This window comes from Mercenaria mercenaria, chromosome 9 (genome assembly GCF_021730395.1).
Source record: "Mercenaria mercenaria strain notata chromosome 9, MADL_Memer_1, whole genome shotgun sequence".
In the NCBI taxonomy this organism is placed as follows: Eukaryota; Metazoa; Mollusca; class Bivalvia; order Venerida; family Veneridae; genus Mercenaria; species Mercenaria mercenaria.
In genome coordinates, this window is record NC_069369.1 from 2,508,616 (window position 1) to 2,530,174 (window position 21,559).

The window sequence follows — 21,559 nt, forward strand, 5'->3', positions numbered from 1 at the left end:
GCAAATGCGTTATTTTAGTATGGAATATTTATATTATTCAGGGATATTAGCAGCTCTGCAGGGGGTCAAGGTATTAGGCAGATGGCACTGGAATACATCAAGATGCAGCTACATTAGTTAACCATCTGCAATGAATATGAATTTATTAAGATGTATTAAGTCGTTATTGTATAGGTTCGTGGATTTTCGATGTTTTTTGAGAGAAAACTTGGGATCCATGTTTTATAGCATGCTCGTTTGTTTCATCTCATTGGATGGTTCTGATATAAATTCAACCAATGACAGAACTGATCTTCAAACTTTTTGGAACATGCCGTCGTACTGTAGTCAAGACTGCAATATATAGGACTTGACGAATGAAATATATTCTTGAATAATATATCATATATATACATCTTACAGTTGAATCTGGGAACATGGGAAGTTTTCTTTACGACATTATTAGAACGACTTAAAGATAAAAAAAGCATTTTCAAGTTTAAAATCATATATAATTTATTATCTTTCAAAAAACAACGCTAACAAAATTTATAATACGTCTTATAGAACACAATTCTATAAATACAAAATATAATTCCTCAATGGAATTTCTGGATAGCGGATTCACATGTCAGTCTAGCCACATGAATACTGGAGCACCGACGGCGCTGTAAGTTTAATGCCAAGATTTACTTAGATAAAACAGTGAGAGAAAGTTCAAGGTCATTCATAGGTGTCTGTTCCTTTTCTCTTTCTCGCCAGCGAAAATCTGTGCAACTTTTATTATTCTCATATATTCATAATGCTGAGTTTAATTTCTTCAAAGAAACCAGTGGGTTGACATTTGAATATAAATGTATCGCTTTTGTCTAAGTATTCCCTCGGCAGTTGTAGAATACTCATTTGACACAGTACCAGACCAAATTATTTTTTCACTAATGTGGATACATGCTTGTCGCCGGGTAGGAATTATATGAAAAGGGGCTAAAGGGATTTGCTATAATTTGTGACCGTCCAAGATGAGCACCGTACAGCGCAGCCGCAGCCGGAAATGTAATACCTAGTGCTGGAGGTAGCATTGGCTTGGCGGCCATCTTTAATTTTTCAATTTCCGCCTCGTGGAGTCTCTTTGCTTTTGCACGCCTATTTTGGAACCAAATTTTAACTTGTGTTTCAGTCAAGTTTAAAGAAGCACTAAATTCTGCGCGTTCTGCTATAGATAAGTACTGTTTTTGTCTAAATTTTCTTTCCAGTGCTAAAAGTTGAGATGTCGTGAATGGAGTCCTTGGTTTTCTGTTCGTTTTATGTTTTCGTAATGTGCATTTTTGTGGGTTGATTCTCTGCGGGCTTACTGCGTCTGGAAATAGAGAAAACATACGTATGAACAGATATATCAAAACCTTGTCAGTACATTTGTATTTAATATTTACCAACCAATGTTTTACAATGCCAACACCCTTTCGAAAAAATATACGCTTGAATCAGTTTGTATTAAGCAATCATCATCATCATCATCCTAATCATTATTATTAAAGAGGCATAAAAAGGTTGAAGAAACTGCTATCTCGCAGTACAAACTCTATCTAACTGTCTTCAGACAGACAATTTTGAATGTGATTTAAATTCCAAACGTACAGTATCTATTCAGACATAATCACTTAAAGTGAGCTTTCTTCTTTTTGTAGAGTGTAACTCCGATCTAAAACTGCTTCTGCTCAAAGCGCGGGCTATATTTCATTGATAAACACTCGACATTTATTTGCATAAAAACTCTTAAACAAAAAATAATCAAGATACAAGTTCGAGACAAATTACGTAATTTGTTTATATTTTGCCAATGTGTTGATAGATAACTATCATTTTATCGTCCGCTGCCAATTAGCGTGAAAATTATATTTCAACACCCCTCTTGTTTAATATGGCTTATCAGTAAGGTCTGTAATTGCTTTTATCAGTAGATAGTTTACTTAAATATCGGGGCATGATTTATGCTAAATTAAACACGTTACGAAATTAAATACAAGACTCGTCGCAAAATATTTTCAAAGTTGGTTTTTAGCCATAGTTTCTTAACCATATGAGTTATCACTTTGTTTGATTGTTGTTGTTTTTTATTATATATATCTAATTTCTAATTTAGAACTTGTTTGTTTTTTTTTTTTTTTTGTTTTTTTTTGTTTTTTTTTTGTTGTTGTTGGTTTTTTGTCCCTTAAGTTGTATATTGGTTATTGAAAATTGCGAATTAAAATTTATTGACAAATATGTATATTGAGCATTTTTACATAGTGAAAAAGTTAAAGTATCAATTATGTCTACTCCTGACTGATTTTTATAGTAGAAATTACTGATAATTCTTTAAAAATGTATTTTAGTTCAATGCTTGCTCATTTCATTTATTTATAATAATTTTATTTGAATCAGAATGGTGTTAGTATTATGTTGGTGACTTAGTCATCTTAATAGATATTAGGTTTTAGAATATGTAAATCGTGTATAGATCAAATTGTCTCTTATATTTCTGTATAGAAAGGCATACGTATTTTTTAAAATATTGTAATATTGTAATGTTTTATCATGCTGTACGTATGACGAGACATAAATAAACTACTTGACTTGACTTGACTATTATTGCCTATTTGAAAGTGTAAGCCGTAAGATTAGTTCAACTCCGTGTATGCAATGTCCAAATGAAAAAAAAATCGTGTATATAATTAAGTCCGTTATTAATGGCTTAAACGTAAGTTGTAAAACGTGATGTACAGACAGTGCTGATTACGAGAATTCTAGAATATATTCCGGATAATTGGACCGACATAGCCAATTCATTTTCATTTGGTAACCACCCATTACTTGGAACAAAAACCTACCTCTGTATCGTTTAAGTAATTGATCCTTGTTAGGCCGATAAGCAAATGGCTTGTCGGAGAAATAACATAATTAGGTAGTGCACTGTTTAGGCCATGTGGTTACTGGTCAATATCATTAACACACTGTGGTAATTTGTTTCGAATCTTTCACATAATTGAATTAAGTGAAAATAAACCCTAACGCCATAGCAAGCCTGATAAAACTGACCGTTTGGCTGTCCATGTCAAGACTTGGCTGCTATGAAATTCTTGCTAAATTGCCCAGTTGATGAGCTCTGAAAGGGTGATAAAAGATTTGAACTAAAATTATTGCCAGGAAATCTATGAACGTTATCGGTAGGGCACCGCATAAACGAGCTCGCGCCCCGCAATTTAACTTTCAAGATGGCGGCTTAAGACGAAAGTGTCAGAGTTGTGTCAAATTATGCCTTTAATTGTAATTAAATAAATCATGCACTAACTAGCGTTATCATTTATATGTCACAGTGTCATGAAATGGCGGGCTAATGATGCAGCGGCGATAGATAGCGAGTCAATAAAATAGTTATTAGCTTTCATCGAAACACTACAGACAGTCTTTGATGCTGAGAAATAAACAATTTCATAGAGATCGGTTTTCTCTTATGTATTATTTATTACTGATTAAAAAGATTTTCAAATTATTCAAAACATATACATATTTAATATGTCACAGTCATTAACCAGGAATACTAGAAATAGTTCGTCTCGCTATGATTATTACTTTCTAGAGGATTACGATTTCATGCCGAGAGTTCTTTAATTTTTTCAAAAAATAAATAGTAAATGCTGGTCAGAAAATAGAACTGAACCTGTTGTATATTTGTCTCTTTTCTGCTATATAATATAGCACAAGAATTTTACCTCAGCTTGTTGTTCAAATATTCAAAGACCACCAATATGAAACGTTAATTTATATAATTTACAAAATGATTCATTTATTGTCACTGGTACGAGTATATGTTATATTATTATCAAAAAGTAAAACGAATGTTTTCAACTGATAACAGTTAAAGCTTTTTTTCCGGTTTTATTTTAATTTATTGATCACCACTGATGTAATTCTATCTGGAAATAAGTTTATGAAGTTTGCTCTGGAAAAAATATATAATAAAGTCAGTAAACTGTTTTTAAAATAGATATATATATGATTAATTTGATTTATTTTCTTTAGCCGGCAATGGAAAATGGAGAACTATCAACATACTGGACAGAGGGGTAACAATTATTGCACGTGCGTTTTGCTGATGATAAACTTTTGTGTTAAGAAATGTGGGAAATTGATTTAAACTCAATGTCTTAGTTTAAAAGAATAATCGGGGGAATTATTTTATGACTTACTATTTCTCGTTTGTTGGTGTAGTTCCGTGTACAACATTTTCATGAATCCAAAAGTATTTCAGCGATTGTGTTTTTTAATAGACTGTTATACATTCTTCTGTATTTATATTGTCCAGAACTTTGTTACGGCACTCAGAATGTCTTTGATACAACGATTTTTACAACGGAAATTACAATTCAAGAAAAAAATATGTGTAACTATAAAAAAAACTTTTAGTATCGCTGTGTGCTGTAGTACTACATTGAATGCTGAGTTGAGTTTGACTGTATATTGTATTGTATAATTGCTGTATAAATAATATTTCTGTTTTGTTTTTTTTTTCAACATAGGTAATTGACATACTGAATTTCATCGTATTTCCAAGAAAAGTAGCTAAATATCTCGTGAATGCCTATTTATTAAGAAAAAATACACTGTATAATCACTGACTATATACTTACTCATATTCAAACTTTATACAATACACCTCTTAATTTATATTTATAAATTCATGTATAAACTTGAGCAGATTTGAATTTGTATATATAATTTCATCTGATATAATATTGTTAATGTTTGTATACTAGGTGACTTATAGGTCCATTAGGCCGGGTGTTGTGTTAAATTGATTATTTTTAATATGATTTGTAAAACGTTTAACACATGTCACTATAACGAAATATTTACTTACTTTTCTTACTTATAGACATGTAGAACAATGTATTAACTGTAAATGATTCGTGTTAGTAAATAAATAACAAATACTCTCAAAATTGACGGTATTATTGCAATTAGTTGTGAAATTACGAATTGAGAAAAATGTACATAGAGATAAAATGCACGTTAACTAGTGTCTTTAATTTTGTATAGACTATAAGCATATGTGTTATGTTTTATGCTGAATAAACTTTTATATCTTTATGTTTATTAATGCAAGCAATTCTAAATCAGTTTAAAATAACTTCAAAATTACACCCACAACATTACTACTGAACAAAAGAGATAGGCTGCCATAAACTTACTGTTTCACATATTAAGAAACCCGGCATTTTTAATATAAAAATATTTTAATGTTCCGAAAAATATTGCTTCCTCTTCATAGATCAGTGGCATAATACAGACACCATGGTGCTAGAAAATAATATATTTCAGTTGTTGTGTTTTTCTTTCAATGCGCTTAAAAGCAACCAAATCACGTTGAAACTCTGATACATGTATGATAATTTGATTTTAAATTATTTTTTTTCCGAATTCCCACTGACATATTCTGTTCAAACCCTAATGTTAAGTAATTTTAGAGAAAGTGCATTTAAAAAATGTCAGAAAGATGAAACCAAAATGCAGCGGGAATATCAAAGTATCAATGAATGAAATAACTGCTATTCTACAGAAACATTTCTCGGAGTATTTATAGGGAGCGTTTGTTAGTTTTTAATTGTGAAGCATTTGTTTTAAAAGCTCGGCTACAGCTTGTTCCAACGATATTTCCTGACATAAAGTTAAGATGTTGTGTGTGGTAATTAGATATACATATTGATCTACTTTTGTACTTCTATATCGTGTTGCTTTTATGCCACTTTTTTATTTTGTTTGCCGCAGAATATGCAGATGTTTAGATGTATTTATTTTGCAGATTTTCACTCATTTCTCGATCAATTTACAGTTCATTCTAATATAATTCAAATATTATGTGTAAACTCTTTAGCAAGCTTTGCGTTAATTGCACAATACACTTCCGTAAATTATATTGTTAACAAGTATTTTCCCACTGTGGAGTGGCGTTAAATTTCAAAACCATATCATAAAATAATGCGATAGATACATAAGAAATTATTATCATTTTTTTCCTCTATAAATATTGCGCAAACTCACTCAAAGAAAAGAGGTTCTCTTAGGAACACATGTGTTTTATGTGTGTTTCTTTCATTAATAAACTACTTAGTGGGTAGAAAAATGTGTGCGAAAATCCCATAAAATATCACATGATATACTTATAAATTCTGTAATTTCAGACAATGAAAAACAGAACCACGTTATCAGAATAGCAACAAAAAGCTATAAAACACTGAGTTATTTAAATCCTGGAGTTGAATTACAAAATAAACATCAAAACAGAATAGAAATATTTCTAGATATGGTATGACAATAAAGACATTGAAATACAATTAGAAGTGATTATAATATACTAGTATATATACTCTAGTCTTGGAATACAGAAACTTTTATAAGGAAAACGGCATTTTTTTACTCTTTTATATAACAATTCAAATAAACCGACTTCCGTATCCATCGACCCCTAGTGTTTTTTGTTTTTATTTATTTATTAACTGAAACTGTACAAATCGTAAAACAAAAAATGACTTAACACAAATCATGGTTATAAATATTATGATGTACTTTTATAGAAATACCCATCAACTACGCCAGTAAACAAAGTAGAATTTTACGCATCATATACACCATATACATTTTCCCCCCATCTGTCGGTCCATTTTAAAGGCGACATATAATAATAATGATATATAGCTAGAATAATTTAGATTAACTAAAGAGATAGCGAAATGAAACGTACCCAGATCTCGATGGAAATCTATACTTAAACGTGATGTTGTATATTATATACGACAGTGGAAATACCACTATAAACGTACGATATTTTATATAGTACTTACTTGGAGGTGGTGAAATTCTGGATGATGGTAGCCACGGGAAACCGGCACCGACCGCCAAACCCCCGGGCCATCTTGTTTCGTGGGCCGGACTTGGTACATACGCTGGACTGGTAGTAGAATCAGATTTGTGAGAAACTGGTGGGCTTTTTCCTAATATCTCGTCCATACTAAACGAAGATATATGCGATTTATGATGTTCCTGTGGTGACGACGTCGAATGTGGACTAGAACTATCGGACCGCGGTGAAAGATTCAAACTTGTGTCCGAGTCCCGGTCTCTGTCCCTTGTTGGTGAATGTGCTGAATGAGGTGACTGCCGTTCAGGTTTTGATCCCTCTTTACTAGAGTCAGCATGAGAATTATGTGAAATAATCGAGTCCACGCCAAACCGCAATGGCGTTTTAAATGAAGAACTATTTTCAGCAAAATTAACACGTCCATTGCACATTTTTGAATCTGTGATCTCGGGTGAGAGTCTGTCACTGTTGCAAGGAGATGACATCGGTGTTATATCTTTCTTTGAAAGATCTTCAGCTGTATTTTCTACATCAATCGGCGAACTTGAACGTGGTCGACTAAACGCCGACGATCTACTGATTGCCAAAGATATTGGCTGCATTTTGTCCGTATACATTGACATTCAAGAATATATCCAGAAAATTGTTAGTTTTCCTATCATATATAACATATATTAAATCCAAACTCGAATGATTTGTCAGTTCAAAGATTGTTTAACTTTTTCTTCAACTGTTTAACTGTGCTCTCTTCAACAGAAAGTCATTCCTTATAAACGGATGTGACGTCACGCCTCACTCCTCCTCTGATTGGCCATTTAGTAAATTAGCCGATAATGAGGTTCGGATTGCCGCTTTCTGAGTGGCTGCAGTTAATATCAGTTTAATTTATCGGTTTTACTGACAGGGTGATTGGAAAGCGTAAACAAATCAGCGAATATGAGGGTCGTTTGCCTCTTGTGAACTACCGAACCGTACAAGTGTGTGTTATTACAGTTGAATAGTATGTTTTTCAACTGCTCAGCTTCTTTTTGTTGATATTTTGTTGTCTCTTAGTTCGCGGGACCCCGAGTATCAAGTTTTCCCGTAATAACAGTGTTTGGGTGAATGTTAAAACTCTGAATAGGTTTATAAATTGAATTTGTCTAAGCAATCAGAAAGGCTACAATAACCCAGCTCCTGACTCGAGGATCATTATTCACCAGCCTCCGTGGAAACTAATTTAGTGGGTTTACAAATTCTTTACACCCGGGCAGATAATAAGGGGTCTGCTTGATTATTCAAGCCAAGGCGCCAGGCGGCGTTACACCCTAGACACTTAGGGCAAGGGCCTTTTTTCTGAAAAAGTCACAAAGTGTTTTGTATATTTGTGACATTTTTGTCATAGATCGCCACCAGTTATATAATCATTTTGATACCAAAAGCTGATTTTAAAATTTGTAATTTTTATTCATTTCAACCACAATTATTTCACTTTAACATAAGTTTAATTTATGTAAACATTTTTAAAAGTAAATATATATTTCTATTCAAAACATGCAGAATATTACTTAAAATTAAACTTGGGCAACGTTTTTAAAACTTAGCATATAAGAAATTGGCTCTATTTTGATAAAAAAAAATATTCATTAATTTTGAATGATGCGGACAGTCTGTATTTTGACAGTAGTTTTTAAAAAACAGAGACAGATTGAATAAGATTATTTTTTATTTCGTAAATCATCGCCAATAAATTCATTAATCACATTAATTTAATTTGTTTTATTCAATACAAGTTTGACATCTTAATTATATGCGTATTAGCTACAGGGGTTATGCTTATTTTCTCTATGGGATGTCGTAAAAAAGTATATCAAACCATTGTCGTAAAATTTCCGGAAGCGTTTTAATTTCTGTCAGTTATCTCTATATTTATTTATTTTGATAAAATCACCGCCATATAAGATCGATTTAGGGACCATTAGGCTCAGATTTAAGGGTCTTAATGACAGAAAGTTTAAATATTACAATAGAAAGATTGTAATCTTTTTGAAATGTTGAAGATTACAAGCGAATGACAAATGGAAAATTAGATAATGTAAACAAATCCATTGTCATTATCATTATCACTTTCTTCATCATCATTATCATATGTTTATTGTCCTAAGTGTTGAAGGCATATTGGCGAGACGAAATTATACGCACATTAAAAAAACCCATACTATCTACGTTTATAAATTGCAATACGAGATAATTAGATAATTAAAATAAATATGTTTTCATTATTTCGTAATATTTAACAAATTAATACATTTCCTATCTCTGAAAATTATTTCCTCAAAGTTGAAGAAGCGGCATTTGTTTCCTAAAAAGCATACTGAAATGAAATTAACTTTTCTTAAAAATATCCCTTCATCTAAACCGACGCCGATTAAAACAACATGCTTAATGGGCAAGACTAAATATCTATCCTACGCATAAAGTCTTTTACATTATTTACTTAATAAAATAGAATATGCGAGTGTCCTATACAACAAGTACTTAAGTTCGAATAGGTAAGGAAGTTAGTGAATTATATGTAATACCTGTATATAGAATAAGACAGACTTTTACCAAAAATATTAAAGTATTGTTTCATTTTACGACTATCTTCACAGTATTTTGTCATACATTTGTAGTATGTAACTTATACCATGTTATTCATTATTTTCTGATATATTAACTTTTTGAAACCTTGTTTTGTACCGTCGTATTACAATGTTATATTCCATGTTCGTCAATGAACATATTGTATGTTTTTGCCTAAATGAAATAATAATCTGAAATCTCAATCACTGTCCGCACATTTGCAATATGAAAATACAACCCTGCCTTCTAAAATATTTATACACTTTTCATGTTATTGGAGTTTTATAAAATGGACTTCAACATTTTATAGCGGTAATGTTCTGTGTGAAGAGATTTTTCAATTTGGAGGAATGTAAAGCTACGTGTTCATGTTGGTAACAACATGACACTTTGTTAAACTTGATAGTTTTAAATTTCGTGATGTCAGTTCTATGTTTATGTGTCGATTCTTAGGGAAATAGTTCTCTCAAAAATTCAGAGCATAAATGTCTGTTATTATGGGAATTTAGAAATAATTGTTCTTAAATGTAAATTAACTTCAAAGGATGATATTTTACGTCCATCCATGCTCTTCATCAGCATATCCAAAACCATTTTCGAAAGCAAAGATACATACTTTTTCAGATATTACTCTAACAGTTATTTTTGCTCTAAGAAAAAATGAGTACAGCTTATGCGAATAAAATATAATAGTACCGCCACTCCCAAAAGTTGGATGAATAACAAAATTATCTAGCTGCTTAGAATCTCATATAATTACAATAAATTCATAAAAAAGCACGCTGTTATAGGCCTTGCGATTTTTTACAATCATGTTTATTAGAATAAGTCTTTTTTTTACACGGGAGTCAGTTGTAAAGCGGTGTGTTTTTCTTCTGGAGGAGATGTAACTGTTTATAATTTCATTGTATCCTTTGTTTTTCTGTACTGAAAATGCGGAACAAATGGTTCCCAAGGTAATTATCCTGAATAATAGACCATCTACATTTCCATGATAAGAATAGAATGTAAATTACGGCAAAAATATTCTTGACAAATTAAAAACGATACAACAATGCGAGTTAAGATTTGTAAAGTAATTGCCCGCTGTTATCAGCGCTAGAGAAATATATGTGATATGACAATTAATGATTTCCGCCGACAACATAGAACAAATTACACACCGTTGAAAAGATAATTGTTGGCATTTAGAGATTACAATACACGACTACTGTTCCTAACCCTCAAACCAAAATAGAATTAATGTGTGGAAAGTCACTATACTGCCAAAAGATTCGTGCCATGTAAGAATTAATTCTAACAATAGTTTGGCCCCACATGAGCTAGTTGCAAGGAGCAATTTGACAGACCGCAGACCGCTGCATAATGTCCTGTTATATTTCTCATTACATAACCATTCAGTCAGTGAGTCGTATTCGTGTTTACAGTAAAAGTATTATTATGAAAAACATCACTATGCTGAGGCATCCGTGTTAATAGCGATATAATTCAGATTCTTCACCATTATCATTTTGTGCGCATTTCTCCTGCAGATCAATAGTAAGATTTACTTCCCTTGAATTAAGTGTCGCCATTTGCAAGCTTTCTTTGCCATTGCAGTAGCTTTTAAGAAGGCTAGAATGTGGCTCACTTAACTCTTCTTTTGAGAGGGCAGGGATGGAGCTCAGAGTGATATGCGATTGAAAAGGGATCTATGAATGTTTATATTTGCGCCTCGATAACTTAGTGGTAGAGTGTCCGCTTCGAGGGCGCAAGGTCGTGGGTTCAATCCCTGGCTGAGTCACACCAAAGACGTAAGAATGGTGCAAGAAACTCTTGCTTGGTGCTCAGCATTATAAAGGAAACAGGCTTCCCCTCTCTCCTGTCGTAATACTTGCTCGCCGAAGGAGCCAGCATAAAAATCAATCACCGATGGTGAAGGATAAGTGATGGTCATAGATAAACACTCCTCATTGGGCTTTGAAACACTTAGAATAGTGTTTAATAAAGGAGGAATATATACATTATTTAGATGTTTTCATTAGAATAAAGATTTGGACAGGCGTACTAAATAACTGTTACCAGACTAGGTTAAAGACACCAGTTCGTGGGCTTTATTTGCATTACAATACAGTAAACACTTCTGAGACGAAGGGTTGATTTTGCATAAACAATGATACAATACGTGTACACAAAAAGAGTATTGATAACTTTGATAAGTTCATTAAATGTTTTCCTTAAGGCCAACTGACCAATAAGGTTCATAAACATGGAAATGGCGGGACAATTATCAAAACTGAGAAGGTTGTTAAAATACAGTTTCTACAAATGAATGCATTCTAATATTACAACACTAGAAGAAGCTGCTGCAAGTATTTATACACATATGATGACGACGACGACGACGATGACGATAATAATAATAATAATAATAATAATAATAATAATACAGATTTAAACATGCAACAAATTAGATATGCATTTGTTACATCCATGCAGGTGCAATTTACGGTTAAAACATACGTTGTACAGCTAGCAAGAAAAGAATGCAAAGGGGAATAATTATTATAAAATATATAGCAACGCTGAACATTTTGTTGCATATGCTATCTTGATCTTGTCGGAACGAAATACAAGATTAACAACTGGCCATGGATCTCCGAAATGAAAAATTGTATTGTTGAGCATTTATAATTTTGCAATTCTCAAATATAATGCAGGCTATATACTCGTGTTACATTGTACTTGCATTTACATGCATACTAACACGTAACATGATATATATATTCATTTGAATTTTATATGCACCGTCTTTTCTAACGTTTTCGCAACGTTTGCAAGATTACGTGCTAATTTTTCTTTATCTGTATGTATCAGTTCTATTACTTTGGCATATTTGGCCGTCTCCAGTAATAAGATGGAATGACACCTTTTTTAAAAAAAAATCTGCATATACTTTGCACTCTAATATAAAATGGAATTCATCTTTAAAATACCACATGCTTAATAATTCTTTCATTTATAGGCGTACTATTGGGTTTAGTCCATCTAGCAGTTTCAACATTAAACATACGAAGCGTGCTGGTTCACAATAATATTTTTTTAATATTGACCAACTTAAGGTCTTGTTGAAATATTAAATGTGTGTGTAAACTAGAATCTTACTAGAATCTTCTAACTACCTTGACCAATTTTGTTATAAATGATTTTTCAATCTTTGTTTTACAACACAAAAGCATCAATATGCCCTACATTTTGCATAAGCCAGGTGTCATGAAACACTAAACAGCACAGCAGAGTATTAGCTAAAGAACACCAATTTGTTTTATTTAGTTAGTTTTCAAATTCATATTTCAGAAAATCATAAACTTTACTGACATAGGCCTATCTGTTGCTATTTGCACCAATATTTCAAAATATTGTTTTGACGCTGTTCTTGATAAGAAACTCTACCAAGTTCACCATAAATTCTTTGAGTACATTTTGTAATATTTTAATCTTAACACCCTTATGCGGGGCTTCCGTGGCCGAGTGGTTAAGGCCGCTGACTTCAAATCACTTGCCCCTCATCGATGTGGGTTCGAGCCTCACTCGGGGCGTTGAATTCTTCATGTGAGGAAGCCACCCAGCTGGCTAACGGAAGGTCGGTGGTTCTACCCAGGTGCCTGCTCGTGATGAAATAATGCACGGAGGGGCACCTGGGGTCTTCCTCTACCATCAAAGCTGGAAAGTCGCCGTATGACCTATGATTGTTTCGGTGCGACGTTAACCCTAACAAAATAAATAAAATTAGACACTTATTAGACGCATATAAACTCGTTCTGTAGTATTATCCTAAACAAAGCGATATATTTCACTTATTCAGAATTGCACAACTCAGTCTATCAAATAATTCTAGTCCCAAAACATTTTAAACATATCAAAATTTATCACAGGCACATCATTACAGGTAAAATAAAAGATAACCATAGGTTGCCCAACACGACATAAACGAAAATGTTGCAGGCTTAGATTGATTGAGCCTGTGGAAATGCAAGCTACCGTTCACGCCCTCTAGCCCTGGATTGAGCAGAACTGAACATTTACACTTGTTGTAAGTACCAAACTATCTTCTAAATCATTTAGGAACATGAAAAAAATGAAAGAGATCTTATTCCTAAGGTGCATGCATATTCATTATACGAGGGTTGTCCCAGAAAATCGCGAACTCTTTTTATTATTTCGAAAATAAGCGACGCATCAAATAATTGTTTTAACTGATGTATACTCGACATGGCTATAGAGTTTAAAATAACATATCTATCATATTATTTGAGTATTCTTTTAATAATGGACGGCAGTCAGTGCTAGTCGGCGCACGCTCAGTTTTCCTCCTACAAAAAGAAACAGTTTCCTTTTAAATTCATGTAACTTACCCGTTGTACATCTCGCAGGATAAAAAATATATTGTCGTTAACGGCAACTTGTGGCGCGTAATTGTGTGGCGTTTCAAGTCTTTGGCGTCGATTACGTTAAAATAGTGACGTAATTTTGAAAGTAAAGGTCGCACACACTTTCAGAATTGACGAGGTTAGATAAGTTTGCGGCGCAGAAAGTATTAAGACTCGCCTAACCTTCCTTAAAACGTTGTGCCACGTGCTAACATTTGCCTGACTTCCAGAATTTTCCATTTCTCATTCAGTTTGTGAAGGACTCATACCGTGATCTACACAATATCTTATTAAATATAGATCTCTAATAATAAAATAATGAAAAAAAGTCCGCGATTTTCTGGGACAACCCTCGTAATATAATATTTTACTGTTGTTTTATGTGAAAATCAAAAACCTCGGACCAACTTTCAGGGAAATAACCTTATCATGTATAATAATTAATCTCATAACGCATTTGGACCTCCGCTTTTACCAGACTTAAGCCAGGTAATTGTTTTTGTTATTTCTAACTCAGTTCATCAAACAAAATGCTAAATTCTTCTAATTCATATCCCTCTATAGAATATACAATATTTTCATCTGGTGTATAAAAGGTTCTTCCGGGTTGTCCACAGGCTTAAGCATTTTTGAATCTTATAAGAAGGGACACAACTTAATTCATTTTATCTGATAAACAATCATTACAGGCGTCAATATCTGACTGTAAACTAACACGTGAACTGTTCAAATTTTATTCACAATTGTCCGTAATTTATCTATATAAGTATATTTTAACTTACCTGGTCATTTGATTATACAGACATGACCTTGGGCTATTAGTTCCATTTCTTTGAGTCGGACTATCAAATTCAAAAGCAAAGGTGATCAAACAGTGATCCGATGAAATATTCGGTTTTGGCACAGCAAACCAATAAACATATCTCAAAAGGTCTTGCGTACTAATAACGTAGTCAACTAAGCCTTTATGACCTACAAAAATATATTGCCCTAATCCGTTATCACTGCCATTATGGTTCAAATCAGTCTGCTTACAGTACATACAATTATAACGATTTTACAGTATACTGGTGTAGAATTTAAAGTCACACTGTACGTTGTGTAATGCAAGTTTCAGTTCAATACCATTCATTTTATGACAGGAATTCCTAAAAGTATCGCATTTATTTTCGACCTAAGTCTTAAGTTGATCAAATTATTGAAATCTTTTTCCGTTTCGCATGATTTAGATTTTCATTGCTGGCAAAACTTCCCTGTAAACTTTGATTATATTAACAGTGAATAGATAACCGTGCACGAAATAAATGCAAGACTCAAACGATTTTTGTGAAAGCTATAGTGGACATCCTACACAATTTATTACTAGAAACTGGTTGATTCGTTTTATTTTCTGACTAATAAACAAGCCAGAAGCCAGTGTAAGTCCATCATAACAATAAATTTCATACAGCTTTATTTTGAGTCTCTTTGAACACATGAATTCAAACAGACATATGTTCTCCTTTATCCAGCCAACCTTTCATTTCTCTATCAAAAACTATCAAATGAATATGAGCAAATTGAGAAATAATCTGTATTTTATCATCCCACACGGAGCGAAAGGTCATATCCTCAACGAAAGATAGCTTTTCCGATTTGTTTGAATTAGTCCAGGAAGCTTGCCTTCTAAAAGCTTCAGACCCCCACCCGTTTTTGTTGAGTAGCATAAATAACTAGAAATGACTCTATCCGAAATTCATTGATTTTAATTACAGATTAGTAAATGTCCGATATAGAGCCATATTTCTTGTGCCTTGATCAGCAATCTAGAACTGTGATTGGTTTTGACAGTAGGAAACTATACGGCACATATGGGAGATTTCTCGCCGCAAGAGATGTTCCAGTACCGAGAGGTTTATTTTATTAGTAAAGAAGTGTGTAATTGACAAGAATTTACGTTCGCTGATACTGTAGACTATTTATGAGCAATAGAATTTTATTGTCGAGTTCAAAGGTTAGCTGCGATGGAAGCCATTTGCCTCAAAGCAGCCATCAAAATGTGCACAGGAGATCTCGCAGAAATAATATGTAAACTATTTCAACAACACAGACACACATAAACCTGAATGTTTAGTTAGCTCCTCATTGCAGTTCAACAGATCTAGAGAAACCTGAATGTTTAGCTGGCTCCTCATTGCAGCACAACACCACAGGTGGCCGTAACGTACCTAGGATACAGTATGCGTCCATGAGCCATATGCTCTTAAATTTATTACAATTATAATGTTTTCTTAAGGAAAAAAAGACATAAAGCCATTTTGAAAAAACATTTTGCACCTGTGACAATGAGCCATGAGAAAGGTAAGTAAGAACAGTTTGACATGTGCATTGCTTCCAGGTCCGTATTTTTTAAATCAAAACAATATTTCCTTATCAATGATTGGCCGTCTTTTGGGCAAAAGAATAATCTTTCAGAAAAACCTTACTTCAAAGCCCAGTTCCAAACCGTTTACGCATCACGAGCGAGCAACGGCGTACGAAACAGTAGTGTTTTCTCTGTCCGGATAAACTCCACACATTTTTCGCACCAAAGACTCCCCCCTAAAACACACCAAGCACACCATGCCAGTTTAATGTTCAGAACAGGCTAAACGCAAACTAACAAGACTAAAAATCAGGTTCAATCCTACTTTGTTACTTACAAAATTCGCTATTTAAATTTTTCGCTTTCGCAAATTACCTTCGCCTGCCATGATTACCGAGACAAGGCAGTAGTTGTAAAGAACGTTTTCATTGGCGGAGACAGTTTACGTTTTTCAAACGTAGCGATAAAATCCGAAGAGTATCCGAATATAAACAAGCTCACGAAGATTATTTACCAAATTCAAATTAAATAGCAACTGGTGAGTAACTAAGTAGAATTGAACCTTATTTTTAGTCTTGTTAGTTTACATTAAGCATATTCTGACTGCTTGTAGCGCTATTTTTAACTGACATGGTGTACTTGATTTGTTTTAGGGCGAAAAATGTGTGGGATTTATTCGGACAGAGAAAACACTACCGTTTCGTATCGTGATGCGTAAACGATTTAGAACTGGGCTTTGACGTTAGGTTTTCTGAAAGATTAATCTTTTGCCCAAAAGACGGCCAATCACTGATAAGGAAATATTGTTTTGAAAAAATACGGACCTGGAAGCAATGCACATGTCAAACTGTTCTTACTTACCTTTCTCATGGCTCATTGTCACAGGTGCATTTTTTTTTCAAAATGGCTTTTTGTTATTTTTTTCCCTAAGAAAACATTATAATTGTAATAAATTTAAGAGCATATGGCTCATGGACCCATACTGTATCCTAGGTACGTTACTGCCACCTGTGCACAACACAGAAACCTGAATGTTCAGCTGGCTCCTCATTGCAGCTCAACAGAGAAACCTGAATATTCAACTGGCTCCTCATTGTAGCTCAACAGAGAAAACTGAATGTTTAGCTGGTTTCTCATTGCTGTTCAACAAATGAAATCACGTGAATGCCGTGCTGAATGTCGAATGTCTATTGCCAATCTCAACGCTTACTTTACAAACTTTAGTATTGCAAGAAATGTTTTGCCGTAGGCCAGAAAAAATGATTACATATTTCTATAAAATCATGTAATAATAAAAACTGAAAGCAAAACAGGTATTGCAATAATAAATGTGTTATTATTAATGGCATAGATGAAGATTTTGTTTTAAATATCATCAAAACTGAATATTTACTACACGCTTTTTTTTAAAAGATGTAATGAGCATAAAATAGTTTGAGGTAATGGGGGTTTAAATGTTGAAATCAATTTAAGACAAAAAATAATGTCAGAAGAAAGTTAGTCTTGTCAAGGGAAATGACAACAATGTGAATAAAAATGCATAAAACTATAAATAAAACTATAAATCATATTAGGAATACATCGAAATATCAGCGATAATAAGAAATAATGACAATTATCAAAATTGTAATGGCAATGCATCGAAATAGTAGATGCAGTGCATCAAAATAGTATTGGCAATGCATAAAAACAGAAATAATTGTAATGCATGAAAATAGCAGTGGCAATGCATGACAATAGTAACAGCAATCCATCAAAATAATAATAGCAATGCATCAAAATAGTAATTGCAATACATGAAAATAGCAATGGCAATACATGACAATAGTAACGACAATGCGTCACCAAAGTAATTGCAATGCATGAAAATAGTAATGACAATGCATGAGAATAGTAACAGCAATCCATCAAAATAATAATAGCAATGCATCAAAATAGTAATTGCAATACATGAAAATAGCAATGGCAATACATGACAATAGTAACGACAATGCGTCAACATAGTAATTGCAATGCATGAAAATAGTAATCACAATGCATGACAATAGTAACAGCAATCCATCAAAATAGTAATAGCAATGCATCAAAATAGTAATTGCAATACATGAAAATAGCAATGGCAATACATGACAATAGTAATGATAATGCGTCAACATAGTAATTGCAATGCATGAAAATAGCAATGGCAATACATGACAATAGTAATGGCAATGCGTCAACATAGTAATTGCAATGCATGAAAATAGTAATCACAATGCATGACAATAGTAACAGCAATGCATGAAAATAGTAATAGCAATGCATCAAAATAGTAATGGCAATGCATGAAAATAGTAATCACAATGCATGACAATAGTAACAGCAATCCATCAAAATAGTAATAGCAATGCATCAAAATAGTAATTGCAATACATGAAAATAGCAATGGCAATACATGACAATAGTAACGGCAAGGCGTCAACATAGTAATTGCAATGCATGAAAATAGTAATGACAATGCATGAAAATAGTATAAGAAGTGGTAATGCAACTAGATAGTATAAGAAGTTGAAATGCATCAAGAGCGAAATGACATGGCTTTAAAACAGTTACGGAAGTAGAAATGCATCAACACAGTAATTGAAATGCACCAGTTAGTAACTGCAATGCATCAAAATATTAATGCAATATGCAGAATCAACGCACACTGAGGAAATGTTGAAAAACGACGTGAAATTTGCTGGGTCTTTGCGCTTCTCCATATTTGCGACTGCTGCGGCCTCTAGTCTATGACTGATACTCTAGATTGTGGCATACATTTTGGTATGCTTCTCTCCGTACGATTCTTGTTTTTGACCTGAACACCTGAAAAGGCAAGCAAAAGAAATGAAGTATTTTAGATTACGCTCATTCAAAAGCTCAAATTTACACTAAACACCAATTTAGCGTTGCCAAGCACTCCAGAAACATTTCGATTATTACATACCAACTTCTTGATAAAAAAGAAAAATAATTAGAAAACGTGTAAACTAATTTAGAACAGATACATAAGAAATTAACAGTGTTAACTCTATTGCAAACACGTGCATATAGTTTTCTGTACGATTATTGCGCATTTTGCGCATAAAATACTTCCTAGGCAATTGTTATAATGCTTAGAGTTACGAGTTTTGATGGGTTCTGAATAGTTACGCGGGATAATAATTATATATGAAAGTGAGACCCCAATAAAATATTAATGCTATAACTTTCGACTAACTCAACATTTTCGCACTTTATGTGAATGTCGGATCTTTAAGGCTGTTTTATAACGTCATTAACCGTACCGAGTACGCTGTAAGCGGGTTATACGGAATGTTATACCGTGGTGCTGGGATATAGTATATAGAGGATTTTTGTTTGTTTGCAGTGTGATATCGAAATATATCTTCACCGATAAGGGAGACAATTGAATATTTTCACGAAGGCGGAGCCTGAGTGAAAATATCAGAATTGTCTCCCTTATCGGTGAAGATATATTTCGATATCACACTGCAAACAAACAAATTTTCTTTTTATTTTATGCTAATTGATGAATATCAACGAATTTTCTGTTTATTACATGCTAACATGTTCAAATAAAACCAATACTTCATGATGATTGTAGGATTTATTTAGGCTACCGTGTTACATATGATGCATCCGCTAAATTACCATGGACACTCAGTCACATTAATATCGAATATTGGTGATTAGGTCCGTTAAAATCAACACGACGCCATTTTGTTTTTGAAAACAAAAACTGCATTTCAAATAATTTGTTAAAAATGCACAATCCGCGGCCAACAGACAGAAGTTAAGTACCGGTAAGCAACTTTTCGGTCAATGCCGTCAGTTCGTTGAATAACCGGAAGCTTGCTTTGTTTACAAACGCTGATTGTCAGATTAAAAAACAACCCGAAAAACGTAAACAACTGGGGAATATCCGAAAGTCCTTGGAAAATCAAGCTGCAGAATTAAATATCATCACGGATTTAATGGAAATATTGGTCTAGAAGCTGTATAGCATAACGAATATGGATGGAATTTGGAACACAACTGGCTGGGTGGGGAAGAATTTCGACGAAAATGCTGGCATATTACGTAAGGTTGAGTTGATGTCTTGTGATAATAAACTAAGACAAGAACCAACTAAATGTGCTGTCGCCAGTATAATCTACCATACGATAGTGAGTAACCGATGTAAAGTGGAGGAATGACGTATCCTGATATCTATAGCTACATAATTTAACGGCAAGGCCAAGCAACCAAGGTAACATTTCTAGAGCATTACTACTGTTATTTCTTTTGTAAAGTTTATTATAGCTAGCTTGCCCTATATAGGACTATCTAGTTGTACATGTCTCCTGTATGGCTTGAATGTTTTGATAATAATAGGATACTAGCAATTATAAAAGTAACAAAGGGAGTAAATTATAGAATATATTTCAAGGGAGATAATTTTATCTGAAAAAAAAAAGAAGTTCGGCACTGTGAGTGATATAGAGAAATATCTCACTGATATTTTTCAGTATTTCACCAGTAAGCATAAAATAAAACCGTAACATTCTTCTCGTGCAGGTACCGTTTAAGATCCTGCGATTCTAAAAGACCGCACAACCAAATCATGCTGAAGTCATCACATCCTGTGTCTGTTTTTTGAAGAAAGTCCTTGCAAGCGCCAACATCTCTTTGAGAAATACCAATAATTAATGTTTTAAACATAACAGAAATAGACAGTTTTAGTGACATTATGAGGTGCAGTTGTTGCTTACTGGATAGCGGACGTTGCAAATTTTAGGCAATTACAATACAAGCTTTTGGTCACCAGGAATGTATCACTTTCTTGGTTAGCTTACAATTTTGGGAATTAAGCAACAGATTGTCATAAAAACCTCTGATCACGTGACTATTTTTCAGAACTATTCTGCAATATTGTATATGGCAATTTGGCTGTAAGATACAATACAGGTTTTATGTTTTATCATGACTGTTTTGTTAGGTTTTCTAAGTAACCTTAAACTTACATTACCGTATGGAAAGTGTAATCATGCCCAAACAAGTTCCTGTTTTATGTTAGATGTCACCGGCAGGTAAACTATGGCTTTCATTTCGCCCTTAAAGGGAAAAGAGTTTTGTTCTAATGTCCATTCTTTCTGCTAGATATTCTCATTTTGAAAGAATGAATACTTTCTCAAATTCTCTTGGAGAAAGAATTTTCTCGAATTTTCTTTTTGGAAGAGTTTTCAAAACGTTAGTTCCGGAAACGATTTTCCTACACTCGAAAAAATGGATTATCACAATTTCCGTCCTTAACTGAAGATACTACTG

General features: G+C 33.3%; 1 protein-coding gene across 1 annotated transcript; it reads right to left on the reverse strand.

Annotated features, from left to right (window-relative positions):
* Window positions 1-469: 469 nt before the first annotated feature.
* LOC123546377 (homeobox protein MSX-2-like) lies at window positions 470-7,634 on the reverse strand. The gene is made up of 2 exons (XM_045332594.2): window positions 6,858-7,634; window positions 470-1,336 (listed from the first exon to the last, which is right to left on the reverse strand). The coding sequence occupies exons 1-2, from the start codon at window positions 7,495-7,497 to the stop codon at window positions 915-917; spliced, it is 1,062 nt and encodes a 353-aa protein (XP_045188529.1). The 5' UTR covers window positions 7,498-7,634; the 3' UTR covers window positions 470-914.
* Window positions 7,635-21,559: the final 13,925 nt, after the last annotated feature.